Below are 12,595 nucleotides of genomic sequence, written 5' to 3'. Positions count from 1 at the left end.
TTGATTGTTTTGCATATAAATAGCCTAATAATTGCCTCTTAAATTCTAATTTATACCTCATGCGGTAACCCTATGTATAAAACTAAGAAAAACATCATAATCCTTTTTAAGATAACATCCTACCAAATACCTCTTACGTTCTGCCTCCATTCCATAATAATCCTACCCTACAATGTCAAAATCAGGGTCAAAGTCGTGCATTGGAGACTCTAAAAAGTCAAATGTGCCTTATGTTTTTTGGAAATATCTATGATATGATCAAGAACTGCAGTTGATCTTCCCCGGGCACTTCCCCTCCGCTATTAATGAGGATATCCCTGTTTAGGATTTTCGTGACCGATTGGAAGTCACAAATTCTCTTCAAAAAATTTGGAAATCACAGATAATTTTCACCTACCTCTATCCATGGAGGCTTTTGATGAACTCCATCTTCTGCAAGACCTTCTGGATGTTGGGACTCACATAGTGGATACGTATGATGTTTGGCTCCCTCTCTAGGGGTCTTCATATTCGTCTGCTAAATTCTATGCTCGCTGGTTTTGGAATATTTCTCCTCCCCGACCATTCAAGTGGATTTGGAAGTCAAAACATTCGATGAAACATACGGTATGTTTTTGCTTGGCTGCTCCTAATGGATCGTCTCAATACCCATACTTTCTAGTTAATAACCAGGATTATTCATTCCCTCTACGTTCTTCTTGTGAGTAAGATGGAAATAGACCCAAAATTATCATGTCTCTCATTCTATGGTCCTTCCCCCCAATTTCCCAACCCGCCCGTAGTAAAGGCGACACGTCCGATAAATTGGCGGCGGACTGGCGACATAAGCTAGGGGCGACAGGCAGTAGTGAGATGTGATGCAAAGCATATGAGAGAGAGGCTCCAATCTCTATAAGGGACTTTTTGCAACCTTTGTTCACCAAACTGATCCTATAATTTTGACCAACCTTGACAACGCATTTGATCCAACGGGTCTCCGATCCATCCGTTCTGAGCGTTCTCTCCTCTATAGCCTATAGAGGAAGCTCCTTTGGACTTCTTACCTCGGTTGTACTCTCTCCGTTTCATAATTCTTGTCTCCAATTTGACTAAAAATAGATGTATTTATTTCTAAAAAAGTGTCTACATACATGTAATATTTCGATAAAAATTATGGAAGGTAGGAAGTATATCGTACGGTCGCTCGTGCCTAGGAAGTGCAAATCACGCATTTGACGTGCCAAAATATACTAATCACCCCTTGTAACTTGTAAACATGAGCTGTCAGCCTGCCTGTCCACAACCCAGTTCGAGATCCTAAGAGGTAAGGGGGAATATGCAAAAGTTTGTATCCATCTTCCTCCTCTTCCAGCTAGGCCCCCTCGTGCCGGTTTCCCCTCCGCCTCTCTACCTCCCTCGGGGCGGCCTCCTCATCCTCCCCGGATCTACCTCGACGCCTCCTCGTGCCGCAGACACCACCGACCGCCGCGGGGAGGCGAGCGAGGGAGACCAAACGGCGCGGAGAGAATCGAGGGAGAACACATCGAGGGAGTAGAGCAAAATGTTCAAGTTTCTGAAGGACGTGGTGTCGGGATCCGGATCGGGGCTCAAGGACTTCCCCTACACCGTCGGCGAGCCTCACGCCTCCGCCTGGGGCTCCTGGACGCACCACCGCGGTGCCTCCAAGGTACTCATGCTCGAACCCTTCCTGCTTCCGGCTCCTGATCGGAGGCGGATCGATTGGATCCCCGTAGGGCATGCGAGCTTTTCGACGTGTCGTTGGCTTGGGTCGTTTCGGAGCTGAACTAGCGATTCGGGAGTTGGAGCTAATCGCACGCTCTCTTCTAATTAATGAGGATTCTAGCGTGGGCTTTCGGTGCTTTGAGGCCTCCTGCGCATTGGACTGTGTTTGCCTGAGCTCTGTAGCAGTTCCAGGGCACAATTTTGGACTTCGTGTTATCTAGCTTTGCTTACTCCTTAGGAAGTAGAATTGGTGGATCCTATGCTTAGTTGATAATCTGGCTAAGCAGATGGTTGAACTTGAAATGGATTGCTAACTTAAGGAGTTCATTTATGATCAAATATTGTCAGTGCAGAACGTTTGTGCATAATCTTACCACTTACCACCCCCAGGTGATTGTCACCGATATTTTGATCATGATCCCAGAAGGTTTTTTACCCTCGTCCTACCACCAATGACAATTTTGTAACTTGCGCACCTTTGATTATTTAAGAAGCTTGTTATTTTCCCAAAAGGATTAGCGGTTTTCTTAATTTTGTTACATATGTATGCCGTTTCCCACATAATTGTTGCCTTGTCTTCTCCAGGATGATGGATCGCCTGTGTCTATTTTCTCACTGTCAGGGAGCAACCCTCAGGACAGGCACTTGGTTGCTGGTCGGAATGGTGTCAAGAGATTGCGAACAGTAAGCTACTCATTTGACCTTTAAGATTCTTGGTGACTATTAATATTTAATACTACTACTTAAAGAAACATATTAGAGCGAGATAAGTCGTGGTAAAACATAGTCTTAAAAAATAATATGGCGGAAACTAAAATAAAAAATAACTACAAAGAGCATATTTAATAACAATGGCTCTATATCTCAGCATTGCACATTTGCACATGATATTATATTCTTCAATGCTTCAACGTTTTTGTATTTATTTTGGACGACTCTGCCATGTTCTTCTTACTTTAGGAGCCATTTCTATTGTATTGGAGGATTTTTTGTTGGTTTGACTAAACTTCTTTTCCTCTTTTAGACAATTGCTAAGTCAGTCCAGTGTTGTTCTTATTGCAGGTGCGCCATCCAAATATCCTATCCTTTCTTCACAGCACGGAAGCAGAAGTTGCCGATGGACCTGCTGTGAAACACACAATTTATATAGTGACAGAGCCTGTTACCCCACTTTCGGAAAAAGTCAAGGAACTGAACCTGGGAGGTACACAAAGGTACCATGAGCTTCTCTTGTCTTCTTGTGTTTAATAAAACATATGTGCTGAGATTGTGTACCCTAATGCTAATTAAGGCTGATCTATATGATTTGTACTGAAGTATGTGCATGCAAACCTTTACTGTGATTCCATGATGCTGATGATCTTTACTAATATTCCTGTATAACCGAGGTTGGATCTGCTGGTAGGTAAGCCTGTGGCTCATTGTTACCATCGAATTTGTGTCCATCATGATGCTACCAGTGGCCACATATTTAATATCGAGAACTGGAGGAACTGAGCTCTTCAAAAATTGGTAACCAGTGATAGCCTCAACTAGTCACGCACCTAGTGGTCAACCAGTGATTATTCAACCCAACTAGCTTGCTTATGTGGCCTTGGCAATTGCATGGTAGGAGGGGACACCCATTCTTTGTGACCTTGTATACTAACGATTATGCTTCCTACTTCCCAGTAGTGTAGTAGACCTGTTTTTAGTCCACTGCCCATGGTAATTGCAGCCTACACAAATTTTAGTCAATGTTATCACCATCTTGGTTTACTGAGCATGTTGCTTCCCAATTTTTTGACATTTTTTTTACACTTGTCTACCATCTTTTTGTTATCAAGATTTTATTCATTTTTCGTTTCAGTGAACTTTATTCTCATTATGGCTAGTAATTGTGTTTCAGAGATGAGTATTTTGCTTGGGGCCTTCATCAGATATCAAAGGCTGTGAGCTTTCTCAACAACGATTGCAAGCTTGTAAGTTCCTGCCTTGAAAGAATGGAACCTTATATTCTATTTGTTTCATACAAGCTGTTTATCAAAACTTTTTTCTGTTTATTACTATCTAATATTTTACTTGTTGGTTTGAGTGCTTCTAATGGTTGCTGGCTTGCCGCTTGCTGTTTGCATTGTTCTATTTTATTGCATAGACTGAGCGGATTTCATATGTATCATGTGTTGATGGATTTGCATCATGCTTGCTAGTTATTTGCATGGCTACCAATTTACCATCCAAACCTTTTCACCACAACAAAATGGTTTTCTTTGGGCCCTTAATTTGTGTAGGGATGCTTGAAAGATCGATGTAATATAATGTACATGTGGTTGATATTACTTGTTGAGGGATACTTAAAGATCGTCATAATGTACATGCTCTTTTTTTGCTTTGGTGCAAGTACACACATATTTATGTTATTGGCGCCAAAGGAATGTTAGAGGGTGCCTTTAGTCATATTTGACCTGATAAGGCATAACTTCTTTATTGAAAACAATAAATACTTACATACTTTGGTCATGCACGAGGTGATTCCTGTTCCTTCGTCAATTTCAGGTTCATGGGAATGTATGCTTGTCCAGTGTAGTTGTTACTCAAACTCTGGACTGGAAGCTTCATGCTTTTGATGTTCTTTCAGAATTCGATGCGAATAATGAAATCCCTGGTAGCCCCATGTTGGTAATGTTTCTTTATCCACACCATCATTTATATTAGCTAGATATAGTAAAACTAGATGCAGTTCTTTTTCTGGTATGTTTTGGTGAATGTTCAAACCACACTTTTGTGTCAACCTCAGGAGTTCAAATGCTCTTTACGCATGTAGTTTTCTCTAAAAAGCAGGTTCATTATGAAATGTAACAAAGTTCATGAAATATATTATTCTGTGACTACATTATATACACGTTTGAATCTATGTAAAAAATAATCTCATGTTTATGTTCTTCACAGCAATTTGAATGGTTAGTTGGAACACAGTACAAGCCAATGGAGCTGACAAAGTCAGATTGGGCTTCAATTAGAAAATCACCTCCGTGGGCAATTGATTCCTGGGGCTTAGGTGAGCTGAGTTAACACACTGCATTCTACATTTAACACTCCCTCCGTCCCATATTAAGTGACTCAAATTTATCCAAATATGGATGTATCTATAATCAAAAAGAGTCTAGATACATGTAATATTTCGTCACTTAATATGGGACGGAGGGAGTACTAGGTTTCCTTTTCCTAAATTATTCTTTTGTTTGGTTATTCTGTTTGTTTTTCTTGGTTAAAAATAAACCTGTTCTCAAAGACTCAGACAGTTCCTGATGGATATCTCTCAGTGTGCGTATGAATTGTTTATGGAATCTTTCAATGTAAAGTCTACTCATTTTGCATGCTATACAAAGCGTGAAATCTTAACTGATAAACTGTGGTGATAACTCTCCTGCTGTTTGTCCTTGGTGATCTTTTTGTTTGGTCCGCCATCCCTCTTTTTGTTCAGCAATGGTCCTTTTTCCCTGAATAATGAAATAATGAGAGCATGACACCAATTACCTTCTGCTCCAAATTTGACACATGGCGCTCAATTGCAGGGTGTTTAATTTATGAGCTCTTTTCTGGTGGAAAGTTGACCAGGACGGAAGACCTTCGCAACATTGCTTCAATCCCAAAGGTTAGCTTGCATGATTGCACTCCTGCCAACTTATGCTTGTATTGGGCTATTGGGATTTTTTTATTGGTTTTTAGTAATCCCATGAACTCATCATATTCTCCATTGTTTCTACGGTAGAACATTATCTTGACCTATTTCTACTAATTGTACATGGTTTCTGTGACTATTAAAGTTCTTGTTTTCCTTCTGTTGCAGTCTCTACTTCCAGATTACCAGAAGCTGTTGAGTTCTACACCTTCTCGTCGAATGAATCCTTCAAAACTTATTGACAACAGCGGCAAGTTCAATTGTTCTCCCTTGTCATTCTGGCATTATTGTTTTATTTTCTGTAGCATTCTCTCTTATTAATGCCCAGCTTCTTCAGCCTTTATTCTTAATGCTGCAATTCTTAGTACCATTTCAAATTAATTGCACTACTCTGCTTGGTTAATGAATTTGGCTGATTCTCTTAATTTCAGAGTTTTTCCAGAATAAGTTGGTAGAGACCATACAATTCATGGAAGTTCTTAACTTGAAGGACAGTGTTGAGAAAGATAGCTTTTTCCGGAAACTCCCAAATATAGCAGAGCAGCTTCCCCGGGAGATAGTTCTGAAAAAGGTACTGCTGAAGTCTTTATTACTCCCTCCGATCAATAATAAGTGTCTCAAATTTTGTACTCCCTCTGTCCAACAAAGGATGTCTCAACTTTGACTAAATTTGAATGCATCTATATACTAAATCATGTCTAGATACATCCAAATTTTGGCAAACTTGAGACATCTTTTGTTGGACGGAGGGAGTACTAACTTAGTACAAAATTGTACTAAGTCTGAGACACTTATTGTGGATCGTAGGGAGTAGAACCTTTGATGCAATGGTCCTGTTGCTTTGGACTTCTGTTGATTTTATGTGCAACTAACTGAAGTTTATGTTTCCATTATGTCTACTTTGTCTATAGTTGCTACCAGTATTGGCATCTGCTCTTGAATTTGGTTCAGCTGCTGCTCCAGCCTTGACGGTGTTGTTAAAGATGGGTTCCTGGCTTCCATCTGACCAATTTAGTGCCAAGGTTTGTCATTGTTTTTTCTTAACATTCAGTCAATACGTGTTATTTTTTGTCATGTAGTTAAGATGGTTTCAGGACTTGTCACTCAAGTTGAGAATACTGGCCCTTTTCAGGTTTTACCAACTATTGTGAAGCTTTTTGCCTCAAATGACCGAGCTATCCGAGTTAGTCTTTTGCAGCACATAGATCAGTTTGGGGAGTCATTGGCAGCACAAACTGTTGATGAACAAGTATGTGATTTGTTTTCATATGGACATCTCATGTGTTTCTAGATAGTTGACATTTGACAGGATAATTCTCTAATGTATTTGCAGGTTTTTCCGCATGTTGCCACTGGGTTCTCTGATACTTCTTCTTTTCTCCGTGAACTGACATTGAAGTCGATGCTTGTGTTGGCACCAAAAGTGAGTTGCACGATCTTTCATGTGGGGCTTAATTGGTTGATCATGTCTATTTGATCAGGCCTACCATCTTAGTTTATTTCATTGAAGAGTTTTGGAATGATAACCTTTTTTCCCTTGACATTTTGAATTTTATGTTCCTTTAGATGTAGGAGTGTCAAGTGTACCACTTGCACAAGTTCACCTCCGTATTATCCTATTAAAGAACAATGCAGGGACTTAGTTTGTTTCGTCTCTTTTTCTTTTTCACGAAGAATAATTTTCTTTGAGCTAATCAGCTTTCTGTTACTGTAGTTGTCTCAGCGTACTATTTCAGGATCTCTCTTGAAGTATCTCTCTAAGCTCCAGGTGATGTTTCATTCTAATTAAACTTGGTTTAACTCTATGACGCCTTGTTGGACATGAGAAGGTTTATACTACAGTTGTAAAAGCATTGTTATTTGTCTTCAGGTGGATGAAGAACCTGCAATCCGGACAAATACTACAATTCTTCTAGGAAATATTTCAAGTTACATGAATGATGGGGTATATGTCAAAGATGCTCCCACCAATTTCATTTGTTTATATTGTTACTTTTCTTTTGAAGTTCTACTTAGGCATACTGCACCTGTTATGTTGTAAAGTTCCAGGTGAGGCTATCGGCATTCTAGGGAAATTTTGATTACCCGTTTGAAGTCTTGAAACCCCAGATGTTTTTTTTAGCCTTTTAGCTGCATGGGCAGGTTCAATTTTTTGTTCAAAAGTGGTGCTTACTGGAGGCAAGCAAAACATATAATAATACAAATATGATTGGAAGAGAATGGTAATTAGCTGGAATATACCAGAAAACTAGCCAGGTTGACAATTTGCATCAAAATGGGACATAACCATGTCTAGGAGCAACCTTAAAACATTTTCTTGATTGATTGGTTAACTTCATTCTGCATTTCCTCATGTATCCTGGATATGGAGTTCATTTGTTAGTATTACGGTCCCATCTTATTTATAGTCTTTATTAACATGGCTTCTTATTTTTACAGACTAGGAAGCGAGTATTGATAAATGCATTCACAGTCCGCGCATTACGTGATACCTTCCCTCCTGCTCGAGCAGCTGGTACCTTAACCTGAGCAGATGTGCTATTATATTATTGGTAGAGCATTTTCCATCAATTGTTTATGGTCAAGTATGAATCATCATTTTACTGTGCCAGGAATCATGGCACTGAGTGTCACCAGTTCATACTATGAAATGACAGAGATTGCAACTCGCATACTACCAAACGTTGTTGTCCTTACATTTGACCCAGACAGGTATTGGCTGTTGCCTGTTGTAATTGGCAATTACAATCTTCACTCTCTGTAAATTTGATAAAATAGATGACCCTAGTTCTAACCACTGCTCCCTTCAATCGGTACAGAAGGTATTTTAGACATGGTCAGAAAATACCAAATCGTGGTTAAAAAATAAAAATTAGTGGTGTTTTTAATATATCCTAATTACCCCCTTTTGTTGGAATTGCACTTTTGCTGAATTCTAACTTGTTGTTAATTAGTGCTGCTTATTACAATACTGTCCCAATTTACTCCGTTTTGTTGGAATTTCACTCAGAATTAAATGTAGATTGGCTAGTGGTGGATTGCCGTGGAGAGATACTGGTTAAGTTGTAACGTTAAGACTTTGTACTCGCTGCTCTGCAGCCTCCTCCTTTAATTGATGATACACCTGCCGGAGTGTATTCTAGGAAAAAAAGAATTAAACGTAGATATTTCTTGTAAACCCACCTAATTTCATTGATGCGTCAAATTTTGCTCCAAATTCCATTTGGAAGCGTGTAGAGAGGCATTTTTTATTCACTTTTTTGTGCCATATGCTTTGCTAGCTCATGAGTAAGCCTTCTTCTTTGAACCCATAAAAGCAAAATCCAGATCATCGTTGCTATATGTGTGAATATGTTAGTTTTCTCCTTCGAAAAGAAAGCATTGTTTATTAACTTTCTGTCCTGCTGCCACATGAGTGAATATCTTGTCGGTCTCACAACTTAGAGATATCATCGAGCACTAGATGCATTAGTTCTAAAGTAGTCCTGGATGAGCATATTCCACTTTGGATATGAAGCTTTAGCAACCTAAGTGGCCAATGCCAAGATGGCGAAATATGATGCACATGACATTTACAGCCCTTTGATTGTTGGTTCTCACTGTACCTTTTAACTTGCTGTCCTGGTGGCACACAAATAAATATCAATTTGGTCTCACATGTTCAGAGATATCATTGAGGACTAGATCTATTAGTTTTAAAGTCCTATGGGCATATTCCACTTTGGATATGAAGCTTCAACAACCCAAGTGGTCAATGCCAAGATGGCAAAATATGATGTGCATCACATTTACAACCCATTGTTTTTAGTTCGCACTGTCCTTTTGAATATCTACCTGCCCTATTTCCACTAACCATGAAATGATTTATAGTGACGTGAGGACCAAGGCTTTCCAGGCTACTGACCAGTTCTTGCAAATAGCAAAACAACATCATGAGAAGGTATGCATATCTAGTTTACCTGCCTACTATAAATCCACTACACCCGACTATTTCACTACACTATTTATTTATCAGTTCTAAATGATGTACTGCAATATACCTATTTGTGGGGGTGCAATGTGCTGTGAGTACTACATACATTCCTTTTGTTTTCTATATTGTGAGAACTTGTGGTTCGTTGTGTTTTGTAGCTTAATACAGGAGATAACAGGCCAGCCGAAGGTACAGGCGTTCAGTTAAAGCCTGGAAATGCTGGTTTACTTGGGTAAGCTGTCATTTATACTAGTTATCATATGTAAGCTTGTTTTATTATCTATTGAAATTCAGTCCCTACATATAATTAAATCCTTCAAACAATATAAGCTTATTAGCAAGCTCGTCCTCTTTACATAAGCCTTCCCTGCATGATAGGATTATGTGTTTAGATTACAGTATAATGGTACATCATTCTTTATAACTTCTGTAGGGGAGTTTTCTACCATATTTTTTTTTTCAATTTTTCCACTCTACTTGTGCTGATGCATAAGCAGCTGTCAAATAAACCATTACTATTGACTACTCCCTCCGATCCATAAAAAGTGTCGCCCACTTAGTACAAAATTTATACTATCTTAGTACAAAATGGGCGACGCTTTTTATGGATTGGAGGGAGTACATATCAACTCATGTAGCAGATATCACTGAACATATGTGATATGTGATGATAGCGTGCTTGTTGAATCACGGGCCATGGTTGCTTTGGAATACCCAGTTGTTAGTGCTACCGTGTCAATGTTATGTCGTGGGATCTAATCACTTACATGAAACTTTGCAGGTTCTAGTAAATTATTTGACTTATTGTATAGAAACGTAGAACTCATTTCCTATTTAGTTGTACGCTTTTCCCCTCGCTGCCAAGTTAAGCTTGTACGCTTGTACTGAAGCTATCTTATGCTTGTGCAGTTTGTCTTTAGATTTTCTTTGTATGCAGTTCAGTAATTACTAGTAACACATTTATACACAGGTGGGCCATGAGTTCTCTTACTCAGAAGGGAAAAGCTTCTGACCATGGTCCAGTATCTACTGCAAATGCCAGTAACTCTCAAGTTTCAGCATCCCCCAGTGCCGCATCAGGTATTATTCATTCCCTAAATTGCTTAAAGGAGTTTTGAGCTCAGTTCTCATGACTTGCATAAAAATTGAGGGGCTGTAAAGGTGATGAGATAAGGTGTAATTTTTAAATGAGGACTAACAAAAACTATAGATGTGTTGCTTTGCATGTGAATTCTCGTGTTGAGTCGATTCTGTTCCCGCAGATACTCAGTCTGCCCCTGTAGCATATGCACCATCCACATCCAACTCTGTTGACCACACTGCACCAGCATCAGAAAGCTCCTCCTTAGATGGATGGGGTGAGCTCGAGAATGATAATCTTCAGGAAGAGAATGGTAGTGATAAAGAAGGATGGGATGATGTAGATCCATTTGAGAAGTCGCCACAATCTCTTCTTTCAAACATACAAGCTGCTCAGAAACGCCCGGTGGTGCAACCGAAGCAACCAGGTATTTTTTATACTTAGTGCATTTGTTTTCTTTCTAGCACATGAGCAGCAATTCTAAAATGCTTAATAATTTAATTTATTTGTTTTCTCCATTCAATGTTATCAACTGCAGTTTCAAATTCATCAAGATCAAATCCGCCAATGGCGCCAAAAGCGGATGATGATGCTCTATGGGGTCCTATGGCTGTTCCAGCGCCCAAAAGTGCTTTGAAGTCTGCAGACATCAAACCCTCTACATCCCACAATGCGGATGATGATCTCTGGGGTTCGATAGCTGCACCTCAGCCAAAATCATCTGGGAAGCCTTTGAAACCAGCAGCAGCTAACAATGATGATTTATGGGGTGCTATAGCTGCACCCCCACCGGTAACGAAAGCTAGGCCTCTTGCGTCATCAGGTAGGGGACGGGGAGCAAAGCCAGCACCAAAACTTGGTGCTCAAAGAATAGGGAGGACTTCCTCAACTGGTGGGCTATAGAATGCAACGGCCCATGATACCATTGTTGTACAAGAATGCAAATTACCATCTTTTTTTGTCTTCTTCTGCTCTGTCTAGAATATCCCCTTTTTGTAAACTAGCCTGCTCATATCTATATGGACATGATTTTTTGTACTGGTGGGCTATATTAAAGATAGCTCAGAAGATTTATGTACATCATAGGTAACCTTGAACTACTTCCTTAATACATATGTTTTGTGTGTTGGTTGTTTCTCCGTAACGACGTGGTTTCTACAGATTTTTGTATCGGATGCCTGAACTTGACTTGACATCGTTATAAATTCTAGGACTGAAACTTGCCAAATTACTGTCTGAAGCCACTACAGTATTGCTGGTTTATGTCATCAACGGGGCTTGACATGCGCCTCCAGGCTTCGGATTTGATGTTCTTAAAAAAAAACATGCCGAAGCCAACTACATTTTTGCACAAAACGCAGGCACGCAGCTGGTACTTCAACAAAGACAAAACGTGCGAAATGGTTCACTGGATGAAGAAATAGCTGGTACTTCAACAGCCTACCTGAATGACGCCAATGAATTGAAGAACTCACAGAGCGTTGGTGGAGTACTCTGAACTGCCTTTGGTTAATGATCTGACTTTGTCAGACCATCATCTCAAACAGGGGTCCTTGACAATTGGTTTTTCATCCATACAAGGACCAAGGACATGAATGGAGCATTGCATTTCCACAAGCAATAGCATGTAACCCAATGGCAACTAGCGGGGTGACCCGCGCAGATTGCGCGGCTAGACTTACACGATAGAAATGATATTTTTATTTTGTTCTAATAGATTTATTTTGTATGCAAGTTAGATGTATTGTATTTTGAATTTTTCAATAATTTTACTTGCCAAAATATATAGTTTTGAATATTTAGATGAGTTTAAATTCATAACGCAATATATTGTAGATTAGGTAGTCATTGCATGTTTTTCAAAAAAGTTTTATTTTATTAGCATTGTGTGAAATACAAAAGTGTTGAGCTTCTAAGGTAACATACGTGATTTTTGTTTTAGATATTTGAAAAGTTTCATTTTAGAAATTGATTATAGACGTTTAGATTTTTTATCCTATCTTTTGTATGTATGTTGCTGTCAGCATTTATTTTTATTATTTGTTAGGCCCCCATTGGCATGTATGACTTTTTCGGTGGTTTTTTACGTTTGACTCACAATCTTTCCATATTTTGTCATGTTGTTTCTGATGCTTCTGCTACTTAGTGAGAGATGTTC

General features: G+C 39.3%; 1 protein-coding gene across 1 annotated transcript; it reads left to right on the top strand.

Moving 5' to 3' along the window:
• The first annotated feature begins 1,331 nt into the window (after positions 1–1,331).
• On the top strand, positions 1,332–11,572 carry LOC100839682 (N-terminal kinase-like protein). Its single transcript, XM_003564446.4, has 21 exons — positions 1,332–1,666; positions 2,308–2,406; positions 2,785–2,936; positions 3,611–3,683; positions 4,258–4,380; positions 4,651–4,759; positions 5,277–5,356; positions 5,552–5,633; positions 5,815–5,954; positions 6,295–6,405; positions 6,516–6,632; positions 6,717–6,806; positions 7,098–7,151; positions 7,254–7,328; positions 7,823–7,898; positions 7,996–8,095; positions 9,254–9,323; positions 9,515–9,588; positions 10,327–10,436; positions 10,619–10,864; positions 10,976–11,572. Exons 1-21 carry the CDS (start codon positions 1,541–1,543, stop codon positions 11,338–11,340), a joined length of 2,472 nt encoding a protein of 823 aa, XP_003564494.1. The 5' UTR covers positions 1,332–1,540; the 3' UTR covers positions 11,341–11,572.
• The last annotated feature ends 1,023 nt before the right edge of the window (positions 11,573–12,595 follow it).

The sequence above is a fragment of the Brachypodium distachyon genome, chromosome 2 (genome assembly GCF_000005505.3).
Source record: "Brachypodium distachyon strain Bd21 chromosome 2, Brachypodium_distachyon_v3.0, whole genome shotgun sequence".
NCBI lineage: Eukaryota > Viridiplantae > Streptophyta > Magnoliopsida > Poales > Poaceae > Brachypodium > Brachypodium distachyon.
This window is presented reverse-complemented; position numbering and strand designations above follow the sequence as displayed.